This window comes from Cucurbita pepo, chromosome LG20, assembly GCF_002806865.2.
Source record: "Cucurbita pepo subsp. pepo cultivar mu-cu-16 chromosome LG20, ASM280686v2, whole genome shotgun sequence".
NCBI lineage: Eukaryota > Viridiplantae > Streptophyta > Magnoliopsida > Cucurbitales > Cucurbitaceae > Cucurbita > Cucurbita pepo.
Genome location: NC_036657.1, coordinates 3,963,967 through 3,982,511, shown reverse-complemented (window position 1 = coordinate 3,982,511; position 18,545 = coordinate 3,963,967). Strand labels below are relative to the sequence as shown.

Here is an 18,545-nt window from a genome sequence, read left to right as displayed (position 1 = left end):
CACCCATACAAAATAATTAAAATAACCGTTTGATTAATTCATTTTCATACAGTAGTAAAATCCTTTGAAACACTTAAAAGAACATCCATCTAGTTATAGCACAACCAAAGTAGCAAATACAACGACAACCACCAGAGACTAACAATTTTTTTAAAAAAATTAGATACACTATTTAATATATTTTTAACAATATTAAGAATTAGTTACGTATTGGGAATCAATGACCATTATCATAATAAAAAAATAAAAAAAAATAAAAAAAATTATATATATTTTTCCTGATTTTAAAATTTAAATTAAAAAGAATATATCAAAAAGAAGAGATTATTATGGAAGCTAAAAAAATTCCTTGCTTTTGTATAAAATAGTTAAAAAAATAAAAAATAAAAAAAATAAAAAAGTGAAAATAACAAATGTGCATGACTTAGGTTCAAAATGTTGTAGCAAAGGAGGGGTTATATATATATCCATTCTTCCCTCTCACATTAACTCATATCTAAGTTCAGTTCATAAAAAAGAAAGCGCTATAATGGACAACAAAGAGAAAGAAGCGAGAGAGAAATTAGGAGGAGAAGTGAAGCTTGGTCATTGCTTGGATGTTATTTTGAAGAATGCTGACGTAGCGCTGCACTATCCCTCCTTCGTTAAGCTTTATGACCAACTTGTTGCTGGGATCCTCTTGAACAAGGGAGCTATAGTAAGTGCAACTATATATATATATATTAATTTCAACTTCACCTTTGTATATCATAAACATATTAAATCAAAATATTTGCTTTCTTTTCTTTTTGCGCAGAAGTACATCTTTGATAAGAAGTTAAACAGCCATTGGTACTTTATATTTGCGAGAGCTCTCTCAATCGCCTGGATTGAAGATAAAAGATACTGGAAATGGGGATCCTGGTATAATTTTTAACTAATTTCTCAACGGAAAAAAATGATAAAAAGTTGATTTCTTGATCACTCACTCGGGCGTCTAAAAACTTGCAGTGGCAATAGCGAAGTTGCAGAACTTATTGAAGTATCTTGGCTGAACATTCGTGGAAAGATCAATGAGTCTATGCTCTCACCAAATATTGTGTATGAAGTAGCACTTCAGGTACAACTAAATGATAGAGCCTCTGGCTGGGATGCTCCTCTGAACATTGAATTGAAGAAGCCAGATGGGAGCAAGATAGTGCGCCAGGAATGCCTGTCGGGGAAGCCACGAAACCAGTGGTTTGAGATTGTTGTTGAGTACAAGGTAGGTAACCCTGGCTGTGGAAGTAGTGGCGAGATCGAGTTTTCCTTTTTTGAACATGGAGGGCATTGGAAGAGAGGGCTGCTCGTGAAAGGTGTTCGGATTGGAGCAAAGGGATGTGGTTGCTCATGATCAAAATAGTCTTGGTGTACACAATCTCTCTTTCTCAAACTCATGAACGAGAGTTCGTGTTATAATCAAATATGAAAGAATGTACTAGTATGAAACAATAAATAATAGACCTTTTGTTTACGGGCAAGATGGTTAAGTTTTAAACCCTTTTTGTTTCAGATATAATAAAATATAAGTATGAACTAAATATAAAAATAAATAAATAAATATAAAAGTTTTGCTTCCAAATTCTCTTAATCGAAAAAATATCCAAATCTTCACTCATTTTATTAGCTCGATCTAGACCTTCTTTGCCCTCCGCTTCTTCATGAGAATTTCTCTAAATATTGAGGTTAAGCTAAAGGGGTAAAATGACCCTGTTGTAAAGCTCTATATAAGCTCAATTTTGAGGCACAAATTCAGCTTAATAAGTCTGTAAGGACGTGCTTCTTGACACATTTGTTATGTAAAGATCGGTACTCAACTCTAAAAAGGACGGGCAAATTTTTTGCGAAATAAAATAAAATAAAATAAAGAGAATTTAAAACATAGTAGACATTATAATTATATTATATCACAATAAAGTTCATACATTATTGGGAGAACTTGACATACAACTTGTTCTCTCCTAGGGTTGTTAGGACTTTTCGGAGGTGTTCTTGGTCCATTTTCAAGTATTCTAGGATGTCATCTATGAACACAATAACAAAGTGTCTAGACAGTCCTTGAACACTCAGTTCATTAATTCCATAAACACAATTGGAGCGTTGGTGAGACCAAACGACATCACCACAAACTCAGAGGTGTTCTTGGTCCATTTTCGAGTATACTAGGATGTCGTCTATGAACACAATAACGAACGTGTCTAGACAGTCCTTGAACACTCCGTTCATTAATTCCACAAACACAGTTGGAGCATTGGTGAGGCCAAACGACATCACCACAAACTCGTAAAGACCGTATCTTATTCTAAACACCGTTTTTGGTACATCCCCTTCTTTAATCTTGATTTGATGGTACCCTGACCGAAGGTCTATCTTGTAGAATACCGTCGCCTCCCTAGGTTGGTCAAATAGGTCTTCTATGTGAGGGAGGAGGTACTTGTTCTTTATTGTCCTCTTATTTAGTTCTCCGTAATCGATGCACAGGCGCATCGATCCATCCTTCTTTTTGACAAACAACACCGGCGCACCCCAAGGGGATACGCAAGGTCAGATGAAGCCTTTATCCAGTAGGTCTTGTAACTGTGCCTTAAGTTCTTTCAACTCTGTTGCCGCCATGCGATAGAGTGCTTTGGAAATAAGCCCAGTTCCAGGCTCGAGTTCTATGACAAATTCTACCGCTTGGGAAGGGAGTATTCCTGGTAGGTCTTGCGAAAAACTTTTAGAAATTCGTTCACTACTAGTACAGTGTCTAGGTTCTTTTCCTTTTCTCTTACATCTATAACACATGCTAATATCGCCAAACCCCCTGGTTGAACTAGTCAGTTAGCTCATCATTGAGACTACCTTTGGGTAGTCTCAATGCATGTACCCTTAAACTTAAAGTTGGGTCCCGATAGTGGTGAAATTATCACTTCCTTTTTACGAAAGTCTATACCAGTGTGGTTTTCAGCTAACCAATCTATGCCTAGTATTACATAGAAGTCTATCATGCTAACTACTTGTCAGGGCTACGCTTCGAGTTTGATCGGTTATGTATTGAGATATAATATCTAGAGTATATATTATTTATAGAATATATCTTAGATATTATATCATAATATTCTTTATTTATGATTTGATTGACAGTATTTAATTATTTTATATTTTCCTCATTTGTACTTTTTGTATCCTATTTAAAGGATATCAATCTCAATGATAATACATACCTTCCCAATTATATTTTCTATCTCATTCTTAACATGGTATCAGAACACCGATCTTGGTATTCTTAAATATCAAATTTTCTCTATGGCGGAACCAGCCAAATACAGCTTCAAAAATTCGGATGTTGATTCAACACATCCTTATTATATTCACCATTCTGATCAGCCAGGATATTCACTCGTTCCAATCAAATTAAATGGAACAAATTATCAATCGTGGAGTAAATTAGTTATGTATGCTCTCATTGCCAAAAAGAAAATTGGCTTCATTGATGGCACAATTGAAGAACCGTCTCAAGATGCAAATTCAATCAAATTTGAACTATGGAATCAGTGCAACAGTATGATAATATCTTGGTTAACTCATTCAGTTGAAGCAGATATCGCTGAGGGTATTATTTACGCCAAGACAGCTCGTCAAGTGTGGGTTGATCTTCACGATCAATTCTCACAAAAGAATGGTCCAGCAATTTTTCAGATACAAAGGTCTATAGGAATGATGTCACAGGGAACCATGACACTGTCAGTATATTTCACAAAGCTCAAAGCACTATGGGATGAATTGGAAGCATACCGCACACCATTTACCTGTAATCAACGTCAAATACATATTGATCAACGCGAAGAAGACAAGTTGATGCAACTACTCATGGGACTCAATGAATCTTATAAAACGGTGAGATCCAACATATTGATGATGACTCCATTACCTAATGTGAGGCAAGCCTATTCATTACTTGTACAAGAAGAGATGCAGCGTCAGGTGACTTCTGAACCTACTGAGAATTTCTCGATTGCATCAGCAGTGCAGAAGAAAACAACATATTCAAAACTCGCGAAGGATAAATCATGTGAACACTGCAATAAAAGTGGTCATACAATTGATGAGTGTCGATTCCTTAAGTTTCACTGTAAATTTTGTGATAGAAGGGGACATACAGAATATCAATGTCAACAGAAAAATAATTCTAGAAGGGCAGTACGATTCAATAAACGCAATAATCGAGGATACCGATCATCTGCAAATATGGCCGATGTTTCTCAGTTGAATACAGAAGAACAGTCACCTAATTCCATCCCAAATTTTTTTTCTGGGCAATTACAACAGATTGTACAAGCCTTATATGCACTCAATCATCGTCCTTTTGGTAATTCTGATAATAACATCAATGTTGCAGGTTTGTTTCTAGTATCTGCATTATNTTTTCTGGGCAATTACAACAGATTGTACAAGCCTTATATGCACTCAATCATNAACAAAAGTGATCAACCCATTTAGAAAAATATTTGAACTAAATACCTAAAAATACTCTATTATTTTGGCATAATCAAGAATTCTTCTAACACAAGCACGGCAAGGTTTTGTAGAGAATTTAATTGTTGGACGAGTTGAAGCTATTAAATGAAAAATTGGCCAGAACTTTTCCCATATTTCTGGTAAGTTTCAATAATGGTTTAGTTAATTCTAAATAAAATTAAAGTTGATCCTAATGTTTATACCAGGTAATAAAGTGTTCATTCTCAACAATATCTTTAAAATATTCGGTTAAGATCTTTTCGAACAAAGATCATATACTCATTCAACACATCATTATAATTATTTAATTTATTTTTTATATTAAATATGCTTTAATAAACGAGATCTTTTTATTTAACTTTCATAAATGAGAANAAAAGTCAATTTTTATAAATTTTAAGACTAAATTTATTAAAAATAGATATCTTTAAAAATCAATAGTCTTCCAATATGAATAATAAATGTGATTAATGTACAATATCGACTCATAAATAACTTTAGAAAAAATTTGTAACTTTACAAAAAGAAAAACGGTTCTAGTTTTATAAATTATTAACAAACAAAATATTATATTTAAACAACGTTTCATACAAAAAATCAAATATAATTGTATAGTATTATTACAAAAGTCTGGTTATTTTTTTTAAGAAGGGAATAAAGTGCTTTTTTTTTTTAATATAAATAATTAAAATATATATTATTTTCTATTAAAAATTTGTTAATTATTTTTCAACCATGAAAAAACACATAAACGAAAAGTAAAACGCATCCTTGGAATAAAATTTCATTTATTTTACTCCATTCTAAACTAAAAATAATGTAAATGACTTTTTATTTTTTATAATTTATTTTTAGTTTTATATAAAAAAAAATTACATATAGAGAAAAAACATTCATCTATCACAATTTTAGCCTAAAAAATGTAATGAATAATAATAATAATAATGAGTTACCTTTGGGTCGTTCGAACAAAAAAAAATTATAATTGTTCTTAGATTTTAAAATTTTAATTAAAGGAACATATCAATTCTAAATAGAGGATAGATTATTATAAAAGCTAAAAAAAAAGTCCTTATGATCCAAGCAAACATCACTCTTAACACTATTCAAGCAATGTAGTCTGAAAATTTACATGCAAGGCTTCTAACGTTGCAAGCGATGTAGTCTAATCTTGCATCCAGGGCTGGCCTACAACCTCAATACCTATGCCCAAGGCTTCATACGTTACATGCGGCTTAGTCTAAATACCTATGCTCAAGACTTCATACGTTCCAACCAGCATAGTCGGAAAACTTACATCTCTAAGACTTATTACATTCCATCTCGAGACCATGACACATGAATAGGGTATTATCTATTTTCTTAGACTTCAACGAATATGTGTTTACTTTTAATGTTTATTTATTTCATTTAATATTTCGTTGTGTCGTTTTAAAAATATTTTCGAACAAGTAATTCTATGTCAGTGTTTTAAGATGAAATTTATGTTTTATGATAAAGTTAAAACACTTATTTCTGCACAAAATGACTACGTTATGATGATAGTAGCGACTCTAGGTAAGTAGAAATCTAGGGTCATTACAAACGTACTTTTGACCGAGCTGTAATTATGAACAACTCGTGAAGAATTGCTTATTTATAATGAATATATTAATGGACATAACATATTCTATCGTGCTTAAAAGTTTAACTCCATATCTACTGGGGTGATTTATAGTTAATGAATGAAAATTGATTGATCTAAGAGTTTAATTAATTAATTTTGTTTTATGAGAGCTCATAATCTATAGGTGTATAAAATTAAGAATCAATTTAATTTAAAAAATTTGAAATTAATAATTAATATATTAAATATAGAGAAGAAAATATATTTAATTTAAAGTAAAAAAATATATTTAATTTGATTTCTTCCGATTAGTATTTAATATTTTAGATATATTAAATATAAAAGAAGAAAAATATATTAATTGTAAGATAGTTACGGTTTAGTTTAATTCTAAATAAAATTAAAGCTGATCTTAATACTTATACTATACGAATAAAGCATGTCAACAATATCTCCAAAATATTCTTTTAAGATAATTCCAAATAAATATCATATACTCATTCANTTTTTATCCAATATCCGAATAATATTATACTATATAAGTATTTTTAAAATTTTAAAAATATTAAAAAAAAAAAAAAAAAAAACTTAATGTATACTCAATTTTTATAAATTTTTAAGACTAAATTTATTAAAAATAGGTTTGTTTAAAAATCGATAGTCTAAATAAAACTTAAATGTTCCAATATGAATAAATAAATGTGATTAATGTACAATATCGATGGATAAATAACTCTAGAAAAAAATTATAACTTTCAACAAAATAACTGTTTTAGTTTTATTTTCTTCTTACGTCAAATAGATTTTTTATTTAATATATATTTTATAATTTATTAACGAATAAAATATTATATTTAATTAATGTTTCATAGAAAAAATGAGATATAATGGGCTAAAGTATTATTTGAAAGTAATCTTAAAAATAAAATGGAATAAAGTGTTTTGTTTTTTTTATAAATAATTAAAATATATGTTATTTTGTATAAAAAAAATTGTTGATTATTTTTCAAAAACACAACTATAAATGAAAAGTAAAATATATCTTTTAAAAGAATTAAAATGTCTTTTCATCATAAATGGAAAATAATATAAACATGAGAACATTCTTTTTAAGGCATAAATAGTTCATATTCTAAATTAAATGGGTAGACTTTTTATTTTTTTTATAATTTATTCTTAGCTTTATATAAAAATAAATTTCATAGCCAAAATGCATTCTTCCACACAAAATAATTAAAAATAACCATTTGATTAATTTATTTTCTTATAGTAAAATATTTCTAAACTTTTATACGATGGTAAGGTTAAAATGGAGTATTGGTGGTCGAAAAAGCAGGTTGAGTAGCATAATGACAACCACGAGAGACTAACAATTTTTTTAAAAAAATTAGATATACTATTTAATATATGTTTAACAATATTAAGAATTAGTTATGTATTGGTGAATCAATTACGATTATCAAAAAAAAAAAAAAATTATATATATTCTTCTTGATTTTAAAATTTAAATTAAAAGAATATATCAAAAAGTGATTGATTTTTCATAGATTATTATGGAAGCTAAAAAAGTCATAAATAAAAAATTAAAAATAAATAAATAAAAATAAATAAATAAAAAAAAGTGAAAATAACAAATGTGCCTGACTTATCTTCAAAATGTTGTAGCAAAGGAGGGGTTATATATATATCCATTCTTCCCTCTCACATTAACTCATATCTAAGTTCAGTTCATAAAAAAGAAAGCGCTATAATGGACAACAAAGAGAAAGAAGCGAGAGAGAAATTAGGAGGAGAAGTGAAGCTTGGTCATTGCTTGGATGTTATTTTGAAGAATGCTGACGTAGCGCTGCACTATCCCTCCTTCGTTAAGCTTTATGACCAACTTGTTGCTGGGATCCTCTTGAACAAGGGAGCTATAGTAAGTGCAACTATATATATATATATATTAATTTCAACTTCACCTTTGTATATCATAAACATATTAAATCAAAATATTTGCTTTCTTTTCTTTTTACGCAGAAGTACATCTTTGATAAGAAGTTAAACAGCCATTGGTACTTTATATTTGCGAGAGCTCTCTCAATCGCCTGGATTGAAGATAAAAGATACTGGAAATGGGGATCCTGGTATAATTTTTAACTAATTTCTCAACGAAAAAAAATGATAAAAAGTTGATTTCTTGATCACTCACTCGGGCGTCTAAAAACTTGCAGTGGCAATAGCGAAGTTGCAGAACTTATTGAAGTATCTTGGCTGAACATTCGTGGAAAGATCAATGAGTCTATGCTCTCACAAAATGTTGTGTATGAAGTAGCACTTCAGGTACAGCTAAATAGTAGAGCCTCCGGGTGGAATGCTCCTTTGAACATCGAATTGAAGAAGCCAGATGGGAGCAAGATAGTGCGCCAGGAATGCCTGTTGGGGAAGCCACAAAACCAGTGGTTTGAGATTGTTGTTGAGTTCAAGGTAGGTAACCATGGCTGTGGAAGTAGTGGCGAGATCGAGTTTTCCTTTTTTGAACATGGAGGGCATTGGAAGAGAGGGCTGCTCGTGAAAGGTGTTCGGATTGGAGCAAAGGGATGTGGTTGCTCATGATCAAAATAGTCTTGGTGTACACAATCTCTCTTTCTCAAACTCATGAACGAGAGTTCGTGTTATAATCAAATATGAAAGAATGTACTAGTATGAAACAATAAATAATAGACCTTTTGTTTACGGGCAAGATGGTTAAGTTTTAAACCCTTTTTGTTTCAGATATAATAAAATATAAGTATGAACTAAATATAAAAATAAATAAATAAATATAAAAGTTTTGCTTCCAAATTCTCTTAATCGAAAAAATATCCAAATCTTCACTCATTTTATTAGCTCGATCTAGACCTTCTTTGCCCTCCGCTTCTTCATGAGAATTTCTCTAAATATTGAGGTTAAGCTAAAGGGGTAAAATGACCCTGTTGTAAAGCTCTATATAAGCTCAATTTTGAGGAACAAATTCAGCTTAATAAGTTTGTAAGGATGTGCTTCTTGACACATTTGTTATGTAAAACCGAAAAGAATATGCAAATTTTTCTCGAAATAAAAAAAAATAAAACAAAGAGAATTTAAAACACAACTTAACAGTTAAAATACAATATAAGGAACATACGCAAAACATTTAAAACAAAAGGGCATAGAAGACAACGAGTGAGGCTTGTCTATGGCACCTGCTCTAGAGTCCGCTCCCAACCTCAGCTCCTTATTTACTTGGAAAAATATGAAAAACATGGAGTGAGTACAAAAATTATGTATGTAGTCTACTTGTAGGCTCTTAATGTGTCATTGATATGCTCTTGTTGTAAGTGCTTATGCTATTTAGTTCTGCTCTTGACTAGTCGGTTCTTACCATGATCTATCCGGAGGACCTTGATCCTTAGATTCTGAGTTCTTTCTTTTTTCAACATAATTACTCGAATATATACCACATTATTTCTAGTGGTTGCGCGTTCTAGCGCATAGGATGACTTCCATCGAGGCTTAAACTAGTTAGCATATCGAAACTCATCCACTCACGAGTCCAAGCCCTTATATGGTACTTACCAACTCATCTCGAGCCTAAAGTAGGACTACTTAGCCTAAGAAATAATATATTTATTAATTATATTGTTAAATGTTAATGAAATGAAAAACTGCTTCAGAAATACTAAATATTAAGGTATAATTTGTTATGTTATTTATGTTTCATTAGATCATTTATAATTATTAAAAAAAAAATAAAAAAAAAATCTTTAAAACAACATTTTCATGCTTTTCGTGTGTCTCCTATTTCGAATTTAAAATTTTAAAATGCATAATTATATTAAAAAGAATTTTTAAAAAAAAAACAAAAAAGATTTATTTAGATAGTACTTCATGAACTCAAATTATTTTTGTTAAATTAAAATATGTATACCATGATCTATTATGTTATATGATATTCTAAAATAATAATTATACAAAATCTATTGAAAGGTCAATAATGGACGTTCCCTTACCTACTAAACCGAAAAATCGGACCCCCTGAACCAACAAGGCATTCCATTGAATGAAGCTCACTTGCCTCCCGCAAAGCAACTTTCATAAATAACATTATAAAGTATCTTTTAAATAAAATTACAATGTTCATATAATATATGACCAGAAATATGACCAGAAATAAGATTTAAACCATATATCTTCCTTGGTTTGGACAATCGATTAACAACTATTTTAACTCATGGAATGCACTAGGATAGTCTTTTAAACCCCAAAACTAAGAAGATTACATCAAAATGCCCAATCAAAGATACACATACAGTTGAGCATTAATGGAAAGAAAGAATGAAAAAGAAGGAAAGAAGATTCGCCAAAATTTTGAATTCTAACGAAATTTGGAATCATCAACATTCATTGCAAGTAGCAATGCAAGCGCAGAGATGCTATATAATATTAGTTTACTCATAAGGATTTTTGAAGTTCTTCAGAAGCTCTGGGATGTCATAGCCAAGCATATCATCCACAGCTTGAATCATTTTAGGCTTCAATTTCTCAAATTTATCAATACTGTACCCATTTAGTACCTCCCTAAAATGCTCCACGTTTGGGAAGTCCCCCGGCGGTAGGTGGTACTCCCTTTGAACCTGTGACAACCAGAGTTCTCAGTTAAAAATTCATTGAGATATATATAACTAAACTACAATTATGTTTAAAAGTATACTCTCTTCACTTTTTATAAACGTTTCTAAACTACTCTTGGAGCATAAATTCTTTCGAGTTTCGAATAAAATTTGGGACCTCAACCAGTTTGGTAGTAACCTAAAATGATAAAATTTTGTCATTTATTTCAAAAGTATCTCTATGCTTTCAATAGTTACACCATTAATCTTGACTTCATATAAACGATTCAAATTTTTGTTAGAGGTCAGGGCCACACCATTCCAAGTCTCAATTTTCATTCAAAATTCTATATCATTTCTACTCCAAAACCTACTTTGTGAAAGGGTTACCATATTGTAACTATTGAATGTATAGGGATAGAGAGAGCTTAGCTACCTTTCCAAATTCATCTTCAAGATTATCAATAAGCCGTTGTTGAGTTTTAGCTTTGCCCATCATGGCAGGCATCTCCTTTTTAAGGTGGCTGATTATGTAGGCATGAATCTTAGCCGCTCTGGCGCGTTTTACAAATTCATTAATCTGGAATATGAAAATGAAAACTTCGTTATTTAGATCATAGTGGTGCCAAAAAGGGAAAGGTATCTATGATTATTGTCATTGCATATGCAATCAAAATATGTATTTAGAATTATACCCGACGGTCACATGCTTTCTTTGGAATATCAATCAAGTCTGCTAAGAGGTCATCTTGTTCCTTCATAAACAGATCACGACCAATTGGGCCGACTGAGGCTTCGTTAACAGGCTTGTCGTTAAATGACCTGATAGAATCAGATAATAAAATTAACCAAGTGAAATAAGTAAGAAAATGTCAACTTGATCAGATAGTCTCAAAAGGGTTCAAGATACCAACAAACACAATATCCAAGAAATATCAAAATGAACGCACAACTATCAATTTAGTAGACTGGAAATCGAAGAACCTACCCGATATAAACGCGAACGACTTCTGGAGTATTCAACACTTTACCGAGAGACCACATCAATGCTCCATATACTCTCATTAACTAGAATGATGAAAATTCAAAAAGGTATACATTATAATCCTCCAATAAAGGAGACTGCAAAGAAGAAAATAATTGCATCAGTCTAAATCTTACTTGTTGAGTATCAACTTGATCAGCTTTATTGAGAACAACTCGAATCTTATCATCATGGCCACGAAGAGATCCTATAACACGCTTGAACTCGTCGCTGATATCCAGTTTATGGGGATCAAACAAAAGAAGGATGAGATCGCATTTTGCTGCAAACCATGATATAACCCCTGTGAAATCATAGCTTCTCTGTGTGCGTTGCTTTTCCCCGGATAGAACCCCAGGAGTATCCACAAAGGTAATTTGATCAAGGAGCTGAAAGTATAGGTGGAAAATATTAGCGTCGTTATAGCAATTGGGAAATTGAAACTAATTAAGATTTAAGAGCAATAAGATGAACTGACAGTATTAAAAGTTTTTAACCAAGCCATTGAAAACTTCAACTTACAGGATGTGGCATTTGAGAACATTCGAACTTCGACAGGAACGCTCCACCAAAGGATGTCAAACCAGAGAATGGCATGTCTGCTTGAACAGCAATAGTGTTTCCTGGAACACTTCTCTCATCTGGTCCAGACTGAGCACAAATTCACAACCAATCAATGGAACCGTGGACATGTTAGCATATGATCCTTAATAAGAATGTATCATCCAGTTTGATTGCATAGGTAAAGTTTCTCATTTGATGACTGACAGATCTTTCTTATTTTGATCTATCAGTGTAAACACATTTCACTGACATTGGAAAGTAAAAGAACTCTGTAAAAGTTTCTTCTGCCAACTTTTCTTCATTTGAGAAATTGTAAGAAACACATCCAACGAGGAGAAAAAACTTATAAAATTGAATGTGAAGCTGGGTGTCACAACCTAACAATGGTTGTGCCCCAATTAAGTGGGGGAGAATGTCACAACCTAACTATGAAGAGGGTAGGTTGTGACCCTCACGTTGCAACAACAAGAGAAGCGGCGATCCTCAAGTGGCGCTCATCCAGCCATACAAGGGCCTAGACGAGTGTCATGATGTGACCAAGGAGAATGGTGCATCATCTAACACACCACACAGAGTGGGCATTGAAGACAAGTCAAGGCATAAGTAAGATAAAGACATCGAATACACAAGAATGGCAAAGATAGGCTTGTTGGAGGGCCAGGTAGGGCCCCAGGCCTTAACCTCGAAAGTCGGGGTTCCAGAAGGAATTTGGGCATGCGGTTCTGGAGTTCAATCTGTTCGTATTAAATATGAATGCTCGCCAAATTTAGTGTCAATTGGACACCAGAAGGAAGCTCCATGACACCATATGACCATTCGCCAAAATCGCGTTTATGCGTGTAGCACTGAAAATTGCTCAGAAGGTACTATAGGGGAGGCATGGTGTCAACTCTCCACCACCCTTGGGCCCTATGGCCTAAGCGAGCTACCCTGTGGCACGTGTGTGTCACAGTGAGGGCAAGCGTGCCGAGACGAATGTCTCGGACAACTTCCTTTGAAATGGATTTTTCAAAGACAGTACCGGGCGGCACGGGTGTGCCGATATTGCGCCCCAGCCCGCATGTCGGAGGTTGATATATGCACCTGCTATTCAGTACGATATTCATAAATGACACAGCATGGGCACGGGAGGGTCAATGCATCGATAGAACCCAAATGGATGGATGTTCGGGATGTCCCGATGAGATGAGCGACACATGGGCCCGTTCTCAATGACATGACTCAGTGAGTTGAGATGGCCAACAACACCCCGAGACTCAGGATGGCGTCAAGATATATGGGCCACGTCGATTGGAATTAAGATGACAAGATGAGATGCGATGTTGCATTGAGAGATCTTGGCTCTATGTAGAGGCAAGGTTGAGTCGAATGACTTGGCCTAGTGTAGAGGCAAGTGGGTTGTGTCGCCGACGATTGAACATGCATGCGCATGCGGTGTGTGTGGTCAAACAAGCTTGGATTCCGCACAAGCAATGTTCGATTGGCAAAGACAAACCTTGCCTAAGGTCTAGTGAAGCCACGAAGCCGGGGCAAAAAAATATATATGGGGCTTGATTCCCCTTAAAGCTAGTCGTGAGTATGTCAAGATCACGACGCCAAACCGTAAGACCATGACACTGTGCATACTACATCCATATTTTCCATAAACAAAATACGAAGAGGAAAAAGATCATCTAGGCTGATTACCAAAAATTATAACACAATAATGGTAAGATAATCAAAACAGAATTGCACAAACAATTAGACTCTGGCACTTTTCAAGTACAAAATACGTTCAGAACAAACAGTCCTAGAAGCAAGCTATCAGTTATTATTTTTTAGTTTAAAATTATTATTTAACAACAAAATGAAGGTTTCCCTTACCATAACTACTACAAATCTATCAGTTGTTGGCTCAGGTCCAATGTGAGCTCCTGAGAAAAAATATTAAATAAATAAAAAAAAATTAAGAAAACATAATTCAAAGTTTATACATGCAGATTACAAAAGATGATAAGGTAAATTCAACTCACCTGGATAATTACATTTTAACAAATGTTTGATAAATGTGGTCTTTCCAGTTGAATATTGGCCCAACAACATTACCATTGGCTTAGCATCAAAATCACTGCTTGTCTGCAAGAAATTAGTCAAAACTTAAGGAGCGTTTACGCAATGTCAATCGCAACTCTTCTTCCACCTTTACTAAAAAAATTTAAGTGGACCAGAAATTTCCCAATCTACTCACCAGCGATGGGGACACAAAATCATTAAACCGATAAGTAACTTCCAGCGGCTTCAGCTTTTCATTATATAGTTTCTTCAAACCGTCAATTATTGATGTTACCGCAGTATGGGAAATCTGAACAAGCAAGAATGCAGAGGAAAACATTACCAGAGAGAGTAGGTCAACATTTGCAATTTCATTTCATTACTTCCCATGAAAAATAAATATCTGGAACAAGTTAAAAAAAAATGTCTAACAAAAATAAGAAACATACGCAAACTAAAAAAATAAATAAATTTAACAGGAAAAAAAAAAGCATAATACCTTGCTCCCAGATTTTGAAGCAAACCATGGAGTTGATGGCGGTGGCATAGGTTGAGTAGTTCCTATATTGGCGGAGCATCAATTTAAATCACAGTCCAAGTTGGCAATTTTATTATTGAAATTCAATGATCAGAAATTGTCTAACCGTTTGTTTCATGTTTGCTAGATATTGCTAATCTCTTAGTCTTCTGAAAAGAGGATCAGAAAAATGATATCTTACATTAATGTTTCATTATTTCAATGGAAATTTGACATCGTCAAATGAGTGATATTACTTACAGCAACTAAAGCATCCAAGCCGTCAAGCACCGGAAGTTTAATTTCCTCCATGCCGGCTGAAAGCAAGTAAAAGGACATCAATGTATAATGAGCAGTAACTAAGTATTGCCTTTGCATTGCAACGGTAAGCACATGAACACAATAGTTGTATTCAAAGAAGGCACTTTCTGGTTACTATATATGACCATATTTGTCCCTTTCTACTTTTTAAAACTTTTCACTAATAGTTTTCAAATTATCTAGTTCAATAATATGCAAAATTCAATCAAGGAACCAAGCATTAGAGGATTGATTAACTGGTTAGAAATAATTTCTGGCCCTGAATCACAATATTAGCACCAAGGAAGTCTACAAGACATTCACTTGGACTATATTGTGTTAGGATCGCACAACAACGCACACACTCATCTAGATGAACACAGAGAATAGGAGAGAGAAAATGCAAGCAGAAATAATAGCCAAAGGTTTATGTTGTCGACTTCATTTATGTACAGTGACGAAGAACATAGAGAATGCTACCTTTCAAACCACCCACTATCTATAAATATCTATCATACATATCTCTACACCTTTTTGCTATAAATAGTCATTTAATGAACATTTTTCATATGGTTTTACTTCTATAACAATTGAACAAAATAAGTTATAAATAGGCAACGGACTTCATATCCCAACATATTGCCCCTTGAATTATATACAGTGAGTGCATGCTTCCGGAGGAAAAATAATTCAATAAACCTCAGTATCACTGGTATCTATACTGATATTTCATAGAACTAAAAGTTCTGGCACATGGTATCTGTGTTATTTGATGTCTTGAGCCAGACCAATAATTTGTAATTTCAAAATAATACGGACTTGATAACAAGGAAAATTCATCTGTTACACTTACAAGAATAGTAGCAAAAGCACAAATTCTTAAAAGTAAGAAACAGAACTATTAAACACATCATTCAACTTGCCTGCTTTTTTGAGGATATCTGAATTCAGATCATACCCTGCTTGCGCTAGAGAAATAAGCTGGTTGTTATCAAAACAATAGTTAGAATTAGAAAAATCCCCACGTACTGGTTAAAGTGATAAAATTAAAATAAAGTCGAATAGAACCTGCATGGCAGTAACGAACTCATTGAACCCTAAATATCCTTGTCGTTTGGAGTCTGCAATAGCCCAAACCTTTAAACAGGAAAAGGGAAAAAGATGTAACAACCTCTGAATCCAAATAGATACAATCCCCCAAAAGTTGGGGAGTGATCGGAGCAAAACTCTTTACTCACTGTGTAACAACCGATGCTATACAAATAAAAACAGACATCAAAGGGACATACTCGATGCAATAAAGAATTGTTAGCATTTGAATTACTGAAATCACATAAAATGCTCCCAAGTTTTTCATCAACAATTTTCTCAATCACGTGTAAGAGGAAAAGTTAGAAAAACAATAAGCATGAACTCTTTAAGTTTCTTGAAGTGAAATCAAATCAAATTACATCGACGTAAACACATTGACCAAATAAACAAATAAGTTTCTTGAAGTTTCATTCCAATGAGGTAGCACATCAAAATCGGGCATCGTACAAAGAACATCAATTAGAACAAACAGAAAAGGTTTCCAACTAACTCAAATCATAATTATCTAATCTATCCAGGAGTCGAAGTTAGATTGAGCGATTAACTCAAAGGATTTCAAAAAACAAGTGAGATACCTGTTTGAGTTCTGCGCGAGAAAGATGAGACGTGGAGAAGAACTGTATGGCATCATTTCCAGTAACACGACCATCTCCATCTACACCAAAAAAGAAGAACAGAAAACAAAACGATTGATTAACATCCTAGATGAGTAATAGAACAAGCAAGAAACGCTAATTGAGGATTAAAAGAAGAAAAAAAAAAAAAAAAAAAAAAAAACCTGAATCAGCCAAACCGAACCATTCCTGAAAGATCTTAAGCTGCTCTTTCGAGCAGGAGCCAATCGCACCAGATCCAATCTCCATTTTTTGAAAGAAATGGAATTCAAAACTTATGACAGCTCTACTCTCTGTAATATCAACAGGTTTGGCGCTCGGGATGAACAAAATTGAAACCCACGCCGTTTGCTGCTTTTTTGGCTGGGAAACGGCTGAGTGGCTGAGCTATACTTCCGTGTAATGTGATGTATATTCGAAACAATGATCCTTCGTGATTGGATGGTCAGGATGGAGGTATTTGGGATGTGATTCATCAGATTTGATCCGGATTGAACACGTGTGATGAAACCAGGAAGATTACGGTGGGGACTTCACAGGTGATTGTAATTGATTTATCCACCCAAGACTTTTGAATGAGAGTGAGAGAGCGCCCCTTTGATGTTTGAAAAATCTGCTGAGTGGAGCCCACGTGTAGCCACATTATTGGATGATGAAATGCAGTGGGGCCCGCAGAGAGGACAAAAACAAAAATGTGTAAGATTTTGTATTTTTCAAAATTTTAATTTAATTTTTAGTAAATCATTTTTTAATTCATGCCAAATTTTGTAATGTGAAAATTATCGTAAAAGAAATTTAGAGAAAAATAAGTATAATTTTGCAAAAATAAAATGGTTGACGGGTTAGGTGTTTGCTCTAAGTTTGATAGTTAGGTATATTATTAACGTGGTTTTGCCCGCTCTAAATTTAGGAAAATGTATGACCTAATTTAAGATTATTGTTGTACTAAAATATTTCGTTGTCACGTGTGGTTTTTTGAAAAAAAAATATTATTGATATTAAGAAACTTAGTAGATGGTAATTTACCTCACCTGTTCGGTAATAGTCTTGTTCATATGCTTCTTTAAATCAAATATGAGCGCTAAAACCAAAACGCACTTGAATACCAATTGAAAGCCTAAGACGAATTCAATGACCTAACTTTTCCCGTTAATATGCAAACAATGGCAGGTTCTAGTTTTATGTCAATTGGAATCCTAAGAAGGATTCGATGACCTAACTTTTCCGGTTAATAATGCGAACAATGGCATGTGTGAAGTTATGAGTGGGGAGTAAGGGTTCGTATATTTCAATAACCTGACCCAACCTTTTTTTAGTATGGGTTATATTAAATTTTTTGAAAATTGAAAATTTCGTTTAATTTGTGGGTTGACTTTTTTCGTTCCGTCAACCCAACCAACTTGAAAATAGGGTTACAAGTCAACTTAATATTAATCTACTTTAAATATATATATATATAAATGATGTTAGTAATATGTTATAGCTCGTAAAATGTTTTACATAATTGAACTTTATAATATTTTAGTTATATATTGTAATGTGTATTATATATAAGTATGATTGTTTATATAATTAAAAAATAACCCGATAACTCAACTCAACCTAATCTCAACTATAGAGGGTTAGGTTTTGTTTGAATTATGATAGGCAACTGAAACAAGTTCTTGCCCAT

The 18,545-nt window shown here is 33.1% G+C and overlaps 2 protein-coding genes across 2 annotated transcripts; one reads left to right on the top strand and one right to left on the bottom strand.

Moving 5' to 3' along the window:
* The first annotated feature begins 470 nt into the window (after positions 1-470).
* LOC111783535 lies at positions 471-8,759 on the top strand. The gene is made up of 6 exons (XM_023664462.1): positions 471-697; positions 797-903; positions 991-1,370; positions 7,744-8,039; positions 8,141-8,247; positions 8,335-8,759. The coding sequence occupies exons 1-6, from the start codon at positions 530-532 to the stop codon at positions 8,714-8,716; spliced, it is 1,440 nt and encodes a 479-aa protein (XP_023520230.1). The 5' UTR covers positions 471-529; the 3' UTR covers positions 8,717-8,759.
* A 1,457-nt stretch (positions 8,760-10,216) lies between these two features.
* Positions 10,217-17,211, bottom strand: LOC111783678 (EH domain-containing protein 1-like). The gene is made up of 16 exons (XM_023664597.1): positions 17,038-17,211; positions 16,835-16,914; positions 16,236-16,304; positions 16,091-16,148; positions 15,129-15,184; positions 14,995-15,037; positions 14,850-14,911; positions 14,547-14,660; positions 14,332-14,434; positions 14,183-14,232; positions 12,278-12,406; positions 11,893-12,144; positions 11,720-11,799; positions 11,427-11,553; positions 11,168-11,311; positions 10,217-10,755 (listed from the first exon to the last, which is right to left on the bottom strand). The coding sequence occupies exons 1-16, from the start codon at positions 17,120-17,122 to the stop codon at positions 10,570-10,572; spliced, it is 1,638 nt and encodes a 545-aa protein (XP_023520365.1). The 5' UTR covers positions 17,123-17,211; the 3' UTR covers positions 10,217-10,569.
* Between the last annotated feature and the right edge of the window lie 1,334 nt (positions 17,212-18,545).